We start from the raw sequence: 19300 nt of genomic DNA on the forward strand, positions 1-19300 counted from the left end.
CTCTCTTTCTGTGTCTCTTCCTCTCTCTCTCTGCCTTTCAAATAAATAAATCTTAAAAAAGAGAAAGAATTATTTTCCTTATAGGTAGCCAGATCTACTCTAGCATTGATTAGAAACTTTCTTAGCTTTAGTTGGACATAATTATGAATAAACAGTGTTTGTATGGAAATAAAAATTGAAAGTCGGCTCATTTCATCCAGTCGTACCCAATGACCATCCCCTGAGTGCCCACTGTGCTCCCGGTTCTGTGCTGCTCGTAAATTATACCCAATCGCCACCCTTGGTGGGCCTTCAGTTCAATGGGAAAGACCTTATACAAGGAAACCCTACCCCACAGACACCGTGATGCAGGTGGCATTTTGGAAACACACAAGGTGCTGAGACACAAAACAGCTGACACCCACAACAACAAAATCACTCAGATCCAGTGAACACCTTTTCTCAAAACAACCCAACAGGAGCTTCCTAAGTCCTTCCCAAGAATGCAGCGCCCAAAGTATGGCTAAGGAGCAAGTCTAAGGGGAAGGAGAGACAGTGCGAAGTGGAAAGCTAAAGGAAAGGCAATCAGCTCTACGGGTCACCCTCTCCTCTTCGGCAGGCAAGGCTGTCTCCGGTCTTGAGGCGATAATCAGTAAGCGATGCCAACGCTTTCGATGACATCACTCTAAGTTAATAGACATCTCCTAACTGACGGCGTCATCCACAAGTCATCCCATGGCTATGTCCCTTCATGTTATTCCTTCAAGAACAAAGAAGTGGAAGTCTCTATGGTTGCTTAATTCACCTGTGAGAGCAGAGGTGAGAACACCGTGAGCTAAAGCTGGAGCAGCAGTTGCCGGACAGGTGCACAGAGCTAGGGGCCACCTCTGGACAGGTGCCCAGGCCTGTCTAGAAGCAGGAATCTCTGATTACGGCCACCAGAAAAGGAAGCATTATCTCCTGATACCTCTAATTAGCAGGCAGCACACACAGGAATCGCGAAAAAGCCAAGTTTATGATGATAACTTTGTCTCCATCAGCCCACGTGTTTTTCAAATGACAGATCCTTAAATCCATTCTGTCTCTCCCTGCTTATTAGCTGTGACTCCTCACTGCATTAGCATCAGTCTATCAAAAGCCAAGAAAGGATGTCTCATTACTTTTGAAGCCTTAACAAGTCTTAACTCACTGTTCCTGGGTCTTGAAGAGCTCCATGCGCTGGCTTGGGGTCAGGTTTCCTAATGTGGATGCTAGTTCAAGTCTGACATTGACTGCCTAATCTGGTTCAGCCCGTGTCTCCCAGTGTCCAGGGTGATACTGTGCTTTCAGGACACTTCTCACAGGCAGACATGCGAGAGAAAGGCGACAACACGTAAGGAATACCTGTGAGATCCATGTGACCACAGGGGCTGGGCCTTGTCACAGGGCTCTCCGCACATTAAAGAGTCTATGGTGACTGTGTGCTAAGGAGAAGGCAGGTTTACTCTCTCCCTTCACCCCTCCACCCACTTGGTCAGCATTCCTTGGGGCCTCTCCTATGCGAGGCACTGTCAGGAGCTGGTGGAGCAGAGGTAAGACAAGGTCACAGCCGAGTCCTCACCCTGGCCTGCAGGGGCACCCACCCCTGGGGCTGAGTGCCTGTGTCCACCTGGATCCAGCTGCAGGTCACCTAGAGCTGCAGGCTCTGTACCCAGACTTTCTGACCCCTGTAGTGAGGCAGAAAGCGGGTAGAGCCCAGGTGGGTCCTCTTCCTCAGCCAGCCCGGCCCCAGCTGTGGCTCTTATGCTACCTGCAGGCGTAAGCGGGTCCCACCTTTGACCTGTGCTGAAGACTTCTGGGAAAAACCAAATCTGGAGGACAGAATTCTGGGGGTTCCCATCCTGGCACAGGGCCGTGCACGGTGTGGAGGGGCAGGGGAACTGAGGGCCGGCACTGGTTCGAGAGCGGGGTGCACGATGTGGACCGACGGGCCTGCCTACTGACCGCATCTCCAGGCCTCCTCATCACCCCCATTCCTGGTGGACTGACACTTGTGGGAGCAGCTGGAGGATGCTCAACTCTGCCTCAGCAGCAGAGGGGTGGAGGCACTGGGGGAGGCGGCGAGAGGGGCAGGCAGGCCAGGCTGGTCAGGGGGCATGTGCTCCTGAGCGCCTCCAGCATGCCAGAGAAGGGGTGAGTCCAGGAGCAATTGGGTAAGAGCTAGCAGATTCAGCAAGAAAGAAAAGGAAGTTTCAGGACCAATGACGCAAAACTAAGGAGCTTGGGCGGGGGGAAATGGAGGCTTTTAAATAAATGGAAACAATGGAGAACTACATGTGCACCTGACGAGGAGCTGCCTGGACAGAGGTGTGATTTTGCCTTTGGGGGAACGGTTTGTGCACAGGGTAAGTCAAGTCTACATCAAGGGGGATGTTGGGCCGGGGTGCAGATTGTGTCCTTGAGAGAGATCACGTCTCCCAGGGCAGGTCCAGTGGTCAGGCGTCCACGGTTCTGGAGCAGGAGGAAGAGGAGAGCCATGGAAGGAGGTGAGGGAGCCCCTGCCACGTGGTGCCATTGGAGGAACTCCGGCCAGTGCCGTGTGAGCTTTGGGTCTGACCGAGACAACGGTGCTCCTTGTGGGGTGGCCCCTCTTTACCTCTGACCTCAGGCCATCCACGTGCCAGCAGGACAGAACTGCTGCCTACTTCAGCCAATCCAAGGAGGAACTCGGTGACTGTTTACTGGGATTTTTCCCCAAAGCAAGGAGGGCATGAGTTCCTTAGTGAATGCCTTAAATATTGATTACTAAATAAAGCTGCACACAATCAATGAGAAAGACAAGACCAGGGAACTTGGCTGGGGCAAAGGGCAAGATACACAGAGCCAGGGAGACCGAGATTTGATAAATTCAAAGAATTTTTACACAATTGGTTATGGCAACAGCCAGACAGCTGCTGACACGGAACCAAGTGGGAAGGCCTGACTGTATTGATCAGTAGACTCAGAGTCCAGCCCTCGTGCTAACAGAAACGCCACTCCGAGCTTGGAGATCATCAACAACAGAGCTGTCTGTGTCCCATGGTGCCTCTGTCAGGCCTTCAGGACGCCCACCAAGCTGGCCCCTGCCCCATGGCACAGGTGCAGCGGTGTCGGAGCCTGGCCCAGGGAGCCCAGACCATTCAGGACCCGAGCCCCTGCACCTGCCCTGTGACAGGGGCGTTTTGGTTTCCCCACCTCAGCACCATCAGCTTTTTGTCGTCAGGCTGACGCTACCATTTACTCGATCATCAGGAATTCCACTTTTTAAAAAAGATCAGGAGACGTACAGACGGGGGTTCCATCTAGGCTATCTCAGAGGTCACGCAAGAAGACAGCTACACTTAGCCTTCTTACTAAGACGCTGACCTACGCTAAGAAGCTTACCAAAGCTGTCCGAGCTCATTTTGCCCTCAGCTCTTGGTTAGGAATCCAGATCTGAGAGTCGAGGCACAGGACTGGCATCCACGGCGTGTCCCACTCCCCTGGCACCTGGGTCACCTCAGTGCTTAAGTCCCTGCCTTGCCACACATCTTTTGTTTTCCCTTCACAGACGGAGCTGAGCCCAAGTGAGTGACTTCACAGATACGGCTAGGCCTGCCTCTTGGATTCCAGCCACATCAGCAGTGGAGGGCCACAAGGCAGGACACACAGGGACCCGGCCAGGAAATCGCACCCCATCAGAGAAGGAGCTCAACTTGGGTGAGCTGGGGAAGGCAGGAGCTGAGAGACTGCGACTAAGCTGCCACAATTCCTAAGGCCAAGGACGGCTTGTCTTCCCCTGGCAAGCATCCGTCAGCACCTGGAAGGCCCTTGCCTGGTGCGCAGCTCTGGCTGCAGGGCCCAGCTCCGGGGGCCCCTCCTTGGAAGCCTCCTGGGCCAGCGCCTGTCCCCAGTCAGGCAGAGGCACAGCCCTCTTTGTTCAGCCCTTCTCATGAGGCAGATGAATAATTTACACGTTGGCTGCACGCTGCACGCTGCGAGCTACTGGAGGGCCAAGAACTCCGCCATTATCCATGCATCTGATCTCCGCGCCCAGCATCAGCCCTGGCACACGCAGCATGGGCAGAAAACGCACTGCCCTAATTTAGGGTGAAACTGGAAACGCCTTCTTTTCAGGGACAACCTAAATGCCAAAACAGACGATATCTACTTTTTTCACCACAGAGTTCTGGAAAGGATTTTTGGGTAAGAAAAAGCATGACTATAAAGCAAAACCTTACCAGTCTGGATTAATTGGGAGGTCAGCTCCAATCATCAGAAAGGCAGAATTAGAAACTACTTGTAGAGATAGTTTTACACTTTCAAGCTCCTACTGCAACTGGAATGAGGCTAACGACACAGCAATGACACAGTAATCAGTGCTGGGTGCTGGCTTTACGGAGCAGACACATTAATTTGCATCTGCAGATCAACTATTCATTTACACTGACAGGCTAAACATGCCCTAGTTGCAATCTTACGTTTGCAGTTCATTTTCTTAAAAACCTCTGCTTTCATTTCCCTTTTCCCTTTTAGGGAGAGGGAAGAATGGAATCTCTCTGGGATTCTACAAATCATAATCTTCGGTTCACAATACTCTTCCATTATGCATGGCCTGCTTTCATGTATTTATTTAGTAATTTTAACAATGCAATAAGCATCCACAAACCACCCCCAAAACAAAGGCCAGAATCCTGAGAACACCACGCACCTCATCACCAGGCCCCTCCCCAGAGCCAGCCCCGCCGGTCGTCCAGAGGTAAGCACCATCACCAAACCACAGCCTCCCCCCGGGCTGTCATTTCCAGGCCGGCCGTACGGCACCTACCTGTATTCCCAAAGTCTACTTGTGTTTCTGTCTTTTTTTTTTTTTTTTAAAGATTTATTTATTTGAAAGTCAGAGTTACACAGAGAGAGAGGAGAGGCAGAGAGAGGGAGAGAGATCTTCCATCCACTGGTTCCCTCCCCAATTGGCTGCAACGGCCGGAGCTGTGCTGATCCGAAGCCAGGAGCCAGGAGCCTTCTTCTGGGTCTCCCACGTGGGTGCAGGGGCCCAAGGACTTGGGCCATCTTCTACTGCTTTCCCAGGCCATAGTAGAGAGCTGGATTAGAAGAGGAGCAGCTAGGACTAGAACCGGCACCCATATGGGATACAGGTGCTTCAGGCCAGGGCATTAATCCACTGTGCCACAGCACCAGCCCGTATTTCTGTCTTTAATTCTACTAAAAGGAAGGCATGCTGTAGATAATTTTGTGGACCTAATTTTTTCACTTGAGATCATATTTCTAAGATTGAGCCATATCTCCATGGTCATTATGGCTCACGTGTGCTTGAAAGCGCCCAATATTCCATTTTGTGACTATCACCCACTCACTCAGCGGCTCTCACTGATGGCACTGGGCTGTTCCCTGGGCAGCTGTGGCCGTGCCTGTTTACCCACAGGAGCCTCCCTTGGCTAGGACACCTAAGGTGTAAATGGTGGGTGAATATTCAACCATAGAAGCAAATGCTGAGCACTGTCCGCCATGGGAGAGTCAGCTTACTCTTCCGGGAGCCAATGTAACACAGCTGCGGGCCCACAGCTCCTCCAGCACTTCATTTTCAGACTTGCGAATGTGCTGGTTAGCAGCACCAAACCAATCAGACTCATCGCAACAATCTAATGCAATCTAAATTAATCAATATTTTGCAATAAGAGAATACATTTGATTACGAATATAACTTTTACTGCATAAAATTTAGAAATACAGCAAGGCAGCAAAAGGAAAAAAAAATAACAGCTACAGTTGATAAAGGTGTAATGTTCCTTTACAATGAAGGAATAGTCCACTCCATTAAAAGGGCAATCTACAATTGTAATGTATTTAAAACTCCCTGGGAGCACAGCCCTTCTAGTGTTCTAACCAATCTTAGGGTCCCCAAAGTGCGGCTGCACAGTCCCAGGCGGCCAGGGAGCTACTCACACTCTGAGAGACGCTGGCTAAATACAAGAGTTAACAACTGAAGATGTGTTTTGAAATTCATAACATTTGCCTCCTGGGAGGCTCGTGTTCCGTACACTGGTTGCAATCCATGCCTCTTTTGATCTTGGAGGAAGGAGCTGGAAGTTCTTATTAAACACTTAATAAAAGCAATTCTTTTATTTCTAAATCCATTTGCAGAAAGTCCTTTGTAGCGTTTTACTTCGTCTCAGCAGCATGATGCCATTAAGGGGAGCAAGGCGGTCTATGGGGTAACGAGGGCACCGCGGCTGAGCTGCAGGTAAGTGAATGAAGTTGTCCCCCTAGGCACAGAGACTCAATTTCTGGGGGCACAGCGCATCTTACAGTCACGAGAGAAAGAGAACCAGGGGCCCAGCCCAGCACGGACAGAGTCCACTCGTGCACATTTTCAGGCGACTGAATTTCCAATTACTGATATCTCAGGATGGGTCCAGCATGTGTGTCAGGGAGAATTCAGAGATGGACACAGCATCTGCCCTCCGGGGCATCACCATTTGCTTGTGAAGACGCATAAACTATAAAACTACGACCCAAGGAAGAGCAAAATGAGTGCCATTATTAGGCACCACAGAGGGGAGTGGAAACTTGGTTTGGACGCACAAGGTCCAGGCTGGTTCTGATGCCAGCAGTGTGAGGTTTGAGCAGGGCTGTAAAGAATGATTCTGCTTCCGTGGGGAAGATGACGGACAACTCAGGCAGGGAAGAAGCACGTCATTCAATCGGGGAGCCAGTCCGTCGTTCAAACATTTATTAGGTGAGATGCCTATACGTGCCAAATAAAATATGCACCAGGGCTGCCGGAGGGGCTGGGCACACAGAGGCGGAAGAGGCTGAGGGGCACTTCTGAGAGGCCCTTCTGAGGATGGAAGGGAGCAGCCATACCAAGAGCAGGGAGAAGAACTTACAGAGAAAGGCCATGGCATGTCGAGACTCAGAGGTGCGAGAGGTCCTGGCGTACCCTAGGGATGAGAGGAGGCCAGGGGGCTGCAGGGAGATCCAGGCTGGGGAAGGACTGGAGGTGCATGCAAAGGGCAGGCAAAGGCAGCTCACGTGGGCGTGTCGGTCAGCAGGAGGAATGGGGCCCATGGGCGTGTCGGTCAGCTGGAGGAATGGGGCCTAAGCCCATCAGAAACTTCACGGGGATTTCAGGGTGTTTTCTGGCTCTGTGACGGGTGGCAGCCCAGGGAAACAGAGCCCACCTTGGCTGAGGGGGTCTGGATGGGAGGGGAGAAGCAGCAGAGAGAGAGACGGCGGCAGCACAGTGACAGAGGTGGTAGTGACCCTCTCTAAGCTTGGAGCAGCGGAGACAGCAATAGATGGGTTAAAAATGTGTCTTGAATACTTCTTTATATCACATAAAATTGACTAGCTCCGCCAGTTTCAGTGTCCAGCACAGGTTTGTAAATGATGTGTGCCTTGTTGTGCAACTGACCTCTAGAATGTTTCCATCTTCTACGACTGCAACTCCACACCCACTGAACAACCCCTTCCCCTGCTCTGCCCAGGCCCTGATGCCCACCGTTCTGCTCCGATTCCAAGTTAGGCTCCTTGAGATACCGCACATAGTGGAATCACGCTGTGTTTGTCTTTTCATGTCTGGCTTGTTTCACTTGGCATAATCTCTTCAACGTTCCTCCACGTCCTAGCACCTAACTGAACTGCCTTTTTTTTAAGGCTGAATATTATTCCGTGATATGTATACATTTTCTTCATTCATCCACAGACAGGCATTTAGGTTGCTTCTGCCTCTTGGCTATTGTAAACATGGGTGTGCAAATATCTCTGAGATCCTGTTTTCAGTTGTTTTGGATACAGTAATCCTGAAGTGGATTGCTGGGTCATACTGTAATCCTACTGTTAAATTCTCAATCTCCAAACTGCTTCCTATAGCAACTGTACTATCACATATTCTCAGCGACAATGCACAAATGGTTTCATTTTTTCTACATCCTTGACAACTCCTATCATTATCTGGATTTTAAGAGCTTATTGATGGGGGAGGACGTGCCTCCCTGTGCTTGATTTGCATATCTCAGGTGGTTAGTGACGTTGAGGATCTTTTCATACACTTGTTGTCCATTTGTGCATCTCTGGGAAAGTGTCTATTCAAGTCCTCTGCCAATTTTAAACTCAGTTATTTGTTTTTTGTTATTGTCAAGTTGTAAGAGTTCCTTATACATTCTGGGTACCGGCTGATTCTCTGATACAAGATTTGCAAATATTTTCTTCTGTTTGGTTGGTTGGCCTGTCACTCTTTAATTATTTCCTTTGCTGTGCAGAAGCTTCTAAGTTTGATATAGTCCTATTTTTTCTTTGGCAGTCTGTGCTTTTTGTATCACAACCAATAAATCATTTCCAAACCCAATGTCACGGAACTTCTCCCTTCAGTTTTCATCCAGGAATTTTATAATTTCATGTCTTACATTCAGGTCTTCAATCCACTTTAAATTAAGTTTTGTATATGGTATAAGGTATGAGTCCAGCTTCCTTCTTCTCCATGTGGCTCTTCAGTTTCCTCACAGTTTGTCAAAGTCGCTATCCTTTCCCCATCTTTGTCAAAGATCATTCAACCATATCCGAGGGGACTTATTTCTGGGTTCCTGACTCAATGCCGTTGGTTGATATGTTTGTCTTTATGCCCATATGCTGGTGTTCTGATTACTAAGATTAAGAGTGGGGCTTTAGTCATTTTAGAATAGAGACACTTGGAAGAGCCCCAGGCAGAGATGTCTAGCAGCTGCTACACCCACGTAGGCAGGGCTCGGGGTGCCTGAGCTGGTGGAGGGAGCGGCGTTCAGTGCACACTTGGAGAACAGAGAGAGAGGTGTGCTGGCTGAAATGTGCACGCCAGTCACCAGAGCACGAGTGGAAAATGAACACTCCTTCCTAGAGCCACGGCACAGTGACAGGCTCGCGATTTGGGTTTAATTCTCTATAAAATAAAATTACCTAGAAGTTTCTTTTTGTCCTTTTCAATGGCAAAATTGCTTATTGATAGCTATTTATTTAATAATAGACATGATTTATTTTTAAAAACTTAATAAGGAAACATATAAAGACTAAGTAACAAGCATCCATAATTCCACCACCCACTTACAATCACCACTAACACCAAAGCCCATTTCCTCCTGAGAATTTTTTCATTTCATTCCATGTTTTATGTAAAATTATAAAAATTATATTATAAATATATATTTATAAAAATATATTATAAAATATATTATATAATATATAAAATATATATCATAATATATATTATAAAAATTGCATATATTTTATTATGAAGTTAAAATATATACAATTCACATATTTTCACCTAATGTTTTGTAACATTTGGCTTATATGACTAAAAATTCTCTGTAAACATAATTTTAATCCCAACATACTACATTGTATAAATACAAAGTAATTTGTTTGACATTCAATTCTTGGATATTTTGGTTATTTTCCACTTTTTTCTATAACAGATAGACCTATGATAAGTAGTTCAGTGTCTACATCGTTGGTCCATTTCTAAAATGGGGATTTTCAGGCCAAAAGGCAGAGCATTCTAAAGGCTTCTGACGCTTCTCCCTTTAGAAAGGCAAAACTCGCATCCCCAGGGCTGCCCATTCACTTCACTATCATGAAACGTTATTTTAAACGCTAATGATTTTATAGGTGAAAAATACTATGTCACTGAAATTGTCTTACTGTTTTCAGGAAACTGTGAGACAAAGCCTGCAGTCACACAGAAACTCCATTCTAGCCAACCCAAACACCATCCAAGCGAAACCATGTCTATAAAGTATTGTTTTGATACCATAGTCACGAACCAGAGTTTCAGCCCACAGGACCACTCCAAAGCCCCGGGAGAGCCCCTCTTTCTCACAGCCTGCGGTGGGGACCTGCGCCCAGAGGACAGCCCAACAGCCTCGGCTGACCTCCAGCCACACCGAGTGCGGGGGTTTGAAGAGGGCACAGGGAAAGGACGGACATGCAGAGTGTGGTCAGCTGCGGTCCTTCCTCCCTCCCTGCCACCAATGTAGGGATCGACTATAACCCAGAAGACCCTGTTCAACTCAAGGCACCTGGGAACAGAGCGGCTCACCTCTAGGATCATACACAAGAACTGCTCAGGCACAAATGCTAGACCCGGGCCCCCAGTGAGGAGGGGGTGCTGGGAGGAGCGAGTTCTCCACCTGGAGTTCCTGAGGGTCTGCGCCTGCCTGGGTGGTCCTCAGCAGGTGGCTTCCATTCTCCTTGTGAGCTCAACCCAGGCGTCCTCTTCTCAAGGAAGCTCTCAGCTCCCCCAGCCCCCGCCGCACCCCCACCCCACCCCACTTACAGCCGGTGTACCCTGCCTTTCCACTTCAGCACTCACTCCCGTCGTCACATAGGCTGCTTACACCTGTGTTGTGGACCGTTTCTCCGTTCCCAGAGAGCAGGGGTGAGCCTGCCCTTGTCCATCGCTGTCCCCAGTCTCAGGGAACACCTGTACAGCGTCGGCACTCAGACCCCTGGAGAAGGGGCGGGGCGGGGTGACGCAGGATGACTGCATGTCCCCCACAGGAACCGCCTCACTGATGGCTCTCAGTCCTCTCAGATTGTCAGGAAAGGGCACTGTCCAGGCCTGTCTGGCTCACCAGCCCCCCTACCCCTCACTGTGAGTATGCAGCCCTCTGGTCTGGTTACAGCCCACCTGCACTAGCCTAGGTGTCTTGCTGTTTGCTGAAGCAGCTTTGTATACCTCTGGCCTAACCTAGATTATAGTAATTTATAACTTAAATCTCAGAGGGCAACTCCCTTCCACATTCTTGGGGGTTACTGCACTGTCGACCCCCCGTAACCGCCACGCCAGTGCCTGGGGTGCAGGACTGGGATCTCCAGGACGCACAGCGGTCATGGGACAAATAAGATGACAGGGTGCATATGGCTAAAGCCTGTTCATACTCACAAAAACAGGAGCTGGAGCATGACAGGCTTACATGCTTTGGCTATTTTCTCAAAATACGATATTAATTTTGATAATTACAAACAGAGCAAGCACTGGCCTGGACGTCTGGGCGAGATCTATGCGGCTTTGACCCTGGCTCTGACACTGACTCAGCTGTCTCGGCAAGCCCTCTATCAGTGCAGGCTTCCGAGGAGTAAAGGGCGGGACTAGATGGCCGCTGCAGCCCCTCCCACCTCAGTGCTGCAGTATCCAGCGTTTATTTTACACCTGCTACTCCTCCCGACATCATAAGCACCCCAACAATCAGTGCAGCTGCTGGTATCGACCAGCACATGTTTGGGAGACTTGGTGAAGGATCTCTAAAGAGAAGAGAGCCCAGAAATGGATCGACACCTCTGCAGCCAGCTGATCTCTGCCCAAGGCGACCACAGCAAGCCCAGGAGGGACAGGCTCCACGGAAGACTGCAGTTTGAGCCCCTAGCTCCCACCCTATTCAAAAGTCAACTCAAAGTGGATCAGGGATCTAAATGTAAGGCCTGGAACTTTGAAACTCCTGAAGAAAGACACACTGGAGAACTTTAAGACATGGCTGCCGGTAATGATTTCTTTTGATAAGACCCCAAAAGCAACAAAAGTACAAATAGGCACATGGGATTACATCAAACTAAGAAGGAAATAATGGTGAGAGTGAAGGGACAATGGACAGAATGGGATAAAACAGTAGGACAGGAGTAGCACCCAGAACACATAAGGAAGTAAAAACCCCAACAACAGGCGTGGGTTATGGTGCAGCAGGTTCAGCCATTGCCTGGGACACTGGAACCCCACACAGGAGCTGCCTCAAGTCCCAGTTACTCCATTTCCACTTCTCCTTTTAGATTTTATTAATATAAAGAGAACAGATTTCATATATTTCACAGGTACAATTCTAAGATAACAATATTCCCCTCCCTCCCACAATCCCCCTCCTTCCTTCCTTTTTTCTCTAACTTTTGCAAAAGCATGACTTCAATGCAGGGTATAATCGGAGGCTTAATGCAGCACTAACCATAATACTGAATAAGTAAAAAAGCAGAAAGACCACAATTTCTCAGGAGTATACACAAGGGCTAAAAACAACAATCAAATCACAAGATGTCCATCTTGGTCCTATACATTTTTTTGTATTCTGCATCAACTATCATGTGACATGATATTTATCTCTTTGAGACTGGCTATTTCACTAAACATAATGGTTTCTAGTTGTAAAAGATAAGTTTTCATTCTTTTTAAAGGCTGAGAAGTAGTCCATAGTGTTATATATGCCATGTTTGCTCTACCCAGTCATCAGTTGATGGACATCTGGGTTGATTCCATATCCTTGCTATTGTAAATTGAACTGCAATAAAGATGGGGGTACAAGTTACTCAGCTGCCTGCTAATGTGCTGGGAAGGCGGTAGAAGATGGCCCAAGTAGCTGAGTCTCTGCCAGTCACGTTGGAGACCCGAACGGAATTTCAGCCTCCTGGTTTCAGCCTGGCTCGGCCCCAGCTGTTGTAGGCATTTGGGGAGTGAACCAGTGGATGGGAGATCTCTCTCTCTCTGGCACTCTGCCTTTCAAATAAATTAAAACAAAAACAACCCAAACAATCCATTTAAGAAATGGGCAAAGGATATGAATAGGCATTTCTCAGAAAAATAAATACAAATGACCAACCAATACATGGGGAAAAAATGCTCAATTTCACTAAGCATCAGGATAAGGCAAATCAAAACTACAGTGAAATATCATCTCATTCCACTTAGAATGACTGTTATCAAAAACACAAAAATAACAAATGTGGGCAGGGCTGGCGCTGTGGTTAAGCATCTGCCTGGGGCACTGGCATCCCATATGGGCTCCAGTTGGAGCCCTGGCTGCTCCTCTTTTGATACAGCTCTCTGCTTATGGCCTGGGAAGACAGAGGAAGATGGCTCAAGTGCTTGGGTCCCTGCACCCAGGTGGGAGACCCAGAAAAACTTCTGGCTCCTGGCTTCGTATTGGCCCAGCCTGGGCCATTGCACCCATTTGGGGAGTGAATCAGCAGATGGAAGACATCTCTCTCTGCCTCTCAAATAAATAAATCTTAAAAAAAGAAAAAAACTGGCAAGGATGTGGAGATAAGAGAACACCAATATTGCTGGTGGGAATGCAATTTAGTGCAATCATTATGGAGAACAATATGGAGGTTCCTGAAAACAACAACTAAAAACAGATCTACCATATGACCCAACTATCGCTCTTCTGATAAATATCCGTAGGAAATGAAGTCAGCACGTGGACGAGATACCTGCAGTTCTACCAGGCTCTCACAGCACTGTTCACAATAGCCAAGATACAGAACCAACCTGGGTGTCTAACAGTGGGCAAATGGATAAAGGAAATGGGATACATATACACAATGGAATGCTACTCAGCCACATAGAAGAATGAAATCCTGGGGCTGATGCTGTGGCGTGGCGGGTAAAGCCACCGCCTGCAGTGCCAGCATCCCATATGGGTGCCAGTTCAAGTCCTGGTTGCTCCATTTCCCATCCAGCTCTCTGCAATGGCCTGGGAAAGCAGTGGAAGATGGCCCAAGTCCTTGGGCCCCTGCACCTGTGTGGGAGACCCAAAAGAAACTCCTGGCTTCTGGCTTTGGATCAGTGCAGCTCCGGCCATTGTGGCCAATTGGGGAGTGAACTAGCAGATGAAAGACACACCTCTCTCTCTCACACACACACACACACACACTCTCTCTCTCTCTCTCTCTCTCTCTCTGCCTCTCTGTGTAACTCTGGCTTTCAAATAAATAAAATAAATCTTTAAAAAATATTCAGGGGCCACTGCTGTGGCATAGATGGTAAAGCTGCTGCCTGTAGTGCCAGCATCCCATTTGGATGTGGGTTCAAGTCCCAGCTGCTCCACTTCCCATCCAGCTCTCTGCTATGGCCTGGGAAATTAGTAGAAGATAGTCCAAGTCCTTGGGCCCCTGCACCTGTGTGGGAGACCTGGAGGAAGCTCCTGGCTTCGAATCAGCCCAGCTCCAGCCGTTGCAACCATCTGGAGAGTGAACCAGTAGATGGAAGACCTCTCTCGCTCTCTCCCTGTGTGTGTGTGTGTGTGTGTCTGCTTCTCTCTCTGTGTAACTTTGACTTTCAAAAAAAATAAATAAGTCTTTTTTTTTTTTTTTTAAGAATGAAATCCTGACATTTCCTGCAAAATGGATGACACTAGAGATCATTATTTTAAGTGAGATAAGCTAGACACAGGACAAATGCTCACTGTTCTCTCTCAAATGTAGAGGTTTAAAATAAAATAGTAGGTCTGGCTCAGGAATGGTGATGGCCTGAGGTTGGCGAGTGTGGGCAGGGGTTGAGGAGGTTGGCTAGCGGGTGCTAACCCACAGTCAGCAGAAGTAGCTAGTTCCAGTGTTGCACAGCACCATGGAGCGATCATAGGTCAGCATCACATACCACATTCTGCACAAAGAACTGGCGGGGAGGAGCTGGTGGGCTCCAAGCACAAAGACAAGACAGAGAAATGAAAATCGAATTGCCTGCCTTGATGTGTTTATGCTGCGTATGTGCGCTGAAATGTTTCATTGTAGTCTATAAGAATGTTAAAGTATTACATCGCTATCCAAAGCTTCCTTAAAAGGTTGGAGGGTGGAGACTCACAGAGCGCTCGGGATTTTCATGATTACCAACAACGTCTTTCAGGAGGCGGCAGCTGGGACCCGACAGCAGCTAGCACAGCAGATGCTCCGACAACAGGTCTTCTGGGTGCCTGGCAGTCAGTGAAGGGAGGGCCGAGACGCCCCGGAGAGCTGCGCACCACCTCTCTGCATTTTCCGCAGAAGCCGGGCATTTGGGGAAATTATTTTCCTTATCTAAGAGTTGATCGTTATGATCAAATGTTTTCACAAGCTTATGCCTTTGACAACGTTTACAGAGAGCAGTGGCCTTCTCTGGCCTTGATGTTCGGAAGCTCCACCTCTGCCCCCTCGGCCTCAGCACGCACAGATCACGCACACTAAATTATGCTCTCAAATAAGCCGTCCGCTGTCGCACAAGCTTGCTATCATCTGTTTATAGCACACAAAACCTCATAGTTTCCATAGCTGTGATGCTAAATTCAAAGGCATGGTTGCATCTGAACAGTCTGCAAAGCCAGCTTAGGGAACAGGCCTCTGGGACGAGGCCACAGAGACACACAGCGCGCGAGGGGCTCGCACCCCAGAGACACGTGTTTGTTTCTGCTGCCGCAGCCAGGAACAGACGGAGCACAAAAGCCTGATCCCAAAAGCGTTCTTCCATCAGCTCAAATGGGATGTTTACTGAAGAAGCAACCCCGAGATTCACGGGAAAACTACCGACCTGGAGTAGTAGGACTCCACTCCCAGGGCCTCCCGGACGCTGGCGATGTGGTGCTCCAGGGCCGAGCTGGTCACCGACGGGAGGGCTGCGCTGCTGCCAGCCTGGAAGTCGCCGGAGCTCTCCACTGTGCCGTCACCCAGGTAGTGCTCGTGAAACTTCAGAATTCCTGAAACGAGACAGGCACAGGCACGCCGTCCATGACTGGGGCAATGCGAAGAGAGGAGTCCTCAATGGCAATGACCCAGCTCGCCACCCTGCAAACTGTGTGGGGAAACCATCAAGTCCAAAGTCTAAGAGGGCTTTCTGAGCTGTGGTCAGTGCCCGAAACCAAGGAATTCAGGACACAGCTTTTGCTTTGAGGATATATCCCGATGCTCCTGGAATTAGGAGTACCTCATCCACATTTCAACACTAGGGAAAGTCTCTTCAGGACCAGGGCAGGAATATATCAAGGTGTGTTCTGTTGGGGCCGGCGCTGTGGTGTAGCGGGTTAACACCCTGGCCTGAGACGCCGGCATCCCATGTAGGCACTGATTCGAGACCCGGCTGCCCCACTTCCAATCCAGCTCTCTGCTATGGCCTGGGAAAGCAGTAAGAAGATGGCCCAAGTCCTTGGGCCCCTGCACCCGCGTGGGAGACTCAAAAGAAGCTCCTGGCTTCTGGTTTCGGATCAGAGCAGTTCCAGCTGTGGTGGCCAACTGGGGAGTGAACCAGAGGATGGAAGACCTCTCTCTCTCTCTCTGCTTCTCCTCTCTCTGTGTAACTCTTTCAAATAAATAAAAATAAATCTTTAAAAAAAAAGATGTGTTACATGCAGAGAAGCTGAAATCTCCAACGGAAACATAATTAGCCAGTGGAAAACGTGTTATGAAAAACCCTTCCTGTCACAAAAGCCAATCAAAATAAGCACGCGGTACAAAGGCGAGATAAACACATTTTAAATAATTTTTAAATAAGACTAACTGGTCAGTTGTCATTAATGGATTAAAGGAGTAAAAAAAAAAAAAAATCATGGCTGCATGAAACGGAGACAATCCACAGCAGTTTTCTGGCAATAAACACAGGACATATTCTCAAATGGTAATGAGGTGTGTCAGCCCTGGAAGTGCTGGCCCTCTCTGATTGGATTAGAGCCCCCAGCGAAAGCTTCAGAGCCTCATTAAGAGCAAAGAGGAAGGGAAAAGAGACAATAGGAGCCTCATTATACATGGCTCATTATTACAGGGATTTGGCTCTACCACCTGTCAAATCATGTCCCCACGACATAACAGCCGCACAGAGAAGGACCTGACGCCCCCGGCACCAGCCTTGTCCTGGAAGGCAGCGGGGCCCCTCGGGGAGGGCCCCTGGCGGAGGGGACACATGGGGACCCCACTGCAGCTGACACACCGCAGAAATCTCAACTTAAAACTTGTAGTGCGAAAAGGTCAGAGGTGAGGCTGCTCTGTGGGAACCCTATAAAGAATGCGGAATTCAAGGAAAAAGATTATAAGAATGTGAGGCACAGATCACATAGGCCCAAGTGCTCCGAACCCAAGGGACATCTGGGGATTGTCACTTAGCAATCACTTGCTTTTGTTTTCTGGTTTTTTTTTTTTTTTTTAAATTAAAGGGCTAGAAGCACAATCAAGAAAATCTTGTCAATTCTCCCTGGCAGTTGAACTTTTGAAATGGCCTTACAGATACGCAAGGAACCCATTCGTCAAGATTCCCAATTATAAGATCCACTTCCCCAGTCAATAAACTCTAATTGGATCTGGTCTGTCTCCAACATGGTGAAACCATCAGCATTTTATTATGCAAAAAATATGGCCCGAACAGATAATTAGTGGCTCGGTGTTTAGTGAAACTGTTACATCCTGAACATTTAATGCCAATTTAATCAAAGGAGATTTTTACTTCTAAAAGAGATTTACAACAGAACAAGTTTAAAAAATGGGTTCTGGTAAAAGCAGAAATTTCAAGCCTAAGACTTATTTACATACCGTGAGAGAGTTGCCATTATCAGTCTCTTTAACTCCCCCACGACAAAGGGTCACAATTATTAAATCATAGCGAGAAGAACTCGCTAGGACCTGCAGTCGGCGCTTATTAGCTAATGAACAGCAGCTGCCTCCAAACAGGGTGGCGGCTGAGATTAACCCTCGCTAACTGCGCCCACATTCACCGGCCAGGGACAACGGTTTCTGGGGCAGTGAGAGAGCCGGGCTGTCTTATTAACTGAGTGCCCCACCACGGCAGAGATGTTGCTAAAACAGACATCAGCTCCTTCGTCTGAGCTACGATACCGCACCTCGTCCACTTTCATTCGTTAGCTTTCCACAGGTCTGGCGTCTTAATTGCCCTGCTCCCATGGAGTAGGCGCTTACCTGCCCCAGGAGCAAGCAGCCAGCTGTACAGGTAGCCTGCGGCCAGCGAGTAGTAGAGCACGAGGCCCCTCTGGCTGTTGACCAGCTCCAAGATCTGATCGATAGTGACCGGGGAGTAGGGGTCGGAGTCCTGCTGTCCCGTCTGTCGCTCCACCAGAAGATCGGCAAATGCCCTTGTCCGCCCCCTTTCTGCCACAGCCAGCGCTTCGTCGTGGTGGCCTAGAAGACAACGGGATGAGAGGCTGGGAGTGCACGGTGAGCCTTCGCCCTCGGAGAGGGCCACCAGGCGCAGCCAGCAGATCCCGCTCCGTACCAGTCTCAGTCACGCCGCATCAGGTTCGACTCCCTGCCGCGGTGGCCGCTCTCACAAACTCCCCATTTCCAGACTCAGCGGGACTCGCTCCACACCACCCTAAGCCATTGGCCCTGCTGTCTTGGAGCAGCCCCGCGGGAGAGCAGACCTAGTTCAGAGCTTGACCTTGGCTCTGCCCGCTCATCCTGGGCTGCTCTTCCACCTGGCTTCCGCACTTCCTGCTCACGGGGCGCTCTGGACCTGGTGCTTTGCACTCCGGCTCCCCTGTCGACTGCGATTCTGTGTGGCTTTGGCAGGACAAGTTTCCTGGCCCTCTTGCCTGGAGGCAGCCCCTCTGCGTCACATCGTCCCGCCGCACCTCCCCCGTGCCCCCAGATGACTCCTCCCTGTCTTTGCACACTCGGTTCTGCTGCTGCTTCGTCCTTTCCCTGGCACGGACCCTGTCTTACAAAGCGGGATTGTAGCAGCTGGCCCGCCTGTCTCAGGGGTTACTGTAAAGAGCAAATGAGGCGCCACAGGTAGAGGTGCCCAGTAGGCCTTCTTAAAGCGCCATGGCACAGCAGGCGGGATTATTATTCTTAGAGCTGATGCCTCGTTCTGTGCTGGGCTCCTGCACACTTATTGCCCTCCTCCAGAGAGCAAAGGGATTTAACCTCTCAGGTCTCCATTTTTTTAACACTGTTTTTCTTTTCCAAGTGTTTCCTAGTCTTTCAGTCCAACGTCTAACCCACTTCCCCTACAAAACTAGTCTCTAATGGAGTTCAAAAGCTAGCCAAGGCGAAGGTGCCAGGTTGTCAAGCAACAGCCTTGCAAGTGAGGACCGTTTGAGTGCTGAAGGAACACGATACGGAGGATTCACCTGCAGACAGCCGTCCACACGCTTGAACCCGGGGCCAGAGAGCGAGCAGAGGCTGCCCTCTGACAGCAGCTCAAGGATGTGCTGCAGTTCAGGTATCAGTAGAAAGTGGGGATTTGTGTGTGTGTGTGTGTGTGCGTGCAAGTGTCTTTTATTCTATTAAGTTACTAACTGGAACAGCAGGGACAATTTCTGTGCACATTGGAAAATTGGTCACAAAGTGCAGGACGGACTTAACACTGATTATAACAGATAATAATAAATTGCAGTCCCAGGCAATGAGCACATTTCATAGGTACGTTTTTTTTCACAGGGAAACTTTTCTTCCTATTCATACAGCAGAGGACGGGTTACTGAAAAGACCTCACTACCCAACTTCAAAGACTTCATTATTCCAATGAATCCCTTCTGGGGAGAGGCAGAGGACCGGAAGCCGGCAGGGGCCGGTGACGACTGCTAAGGCCCAGGAG

At 49.1% G+C, this 19300-nt stretch overlaps 1 protein-coding gene across 3 annotated transcripts in view; it reads right to left on the reverse strand.

Moving 5' to 3' along the window:
* TTC28 (tetratricopeptide repeat domain 28) overlaps positions 1 to 19300 on the reverse strand; it is a 695665-nt gene that overhangs the window by 63706 nt on the left and 612659 nt on the right. For all 3 annotated transcript variants that reach the window (XM_062182795.1, XM_062182794.1, XM_062182796.1), the window contains 2 exons: positions 17662 to 17880; positions 15293 to 15458 (listed from right to left, as the gene is read on the reverse strand). In XM_062182795.1, coding sequence (XP_062038779.1) covers positions 15293 to 15458; positions 17662 to 17880 — 385 coding nt within the window. The remainder of the gene's footprint in view (positions 1 to 15292; positions 15459 to 17661; positions 17881 to 19300) is intronic.

The sequence above is a fragment of the Lepus europaeus genome, chromosome 23, assembly GCF_033115175.1.
Source record: "Lepus europaeus isolate LE1 chromosome 23, mLepTim1.pri, whole genome shotgun sequence".
Taxonomy (NCBI): Eukaryota; Metazoa; Chordata; class Mammalia; order Lagomorpha; family Leporidae; genus Lepus; species Lepus europaeus.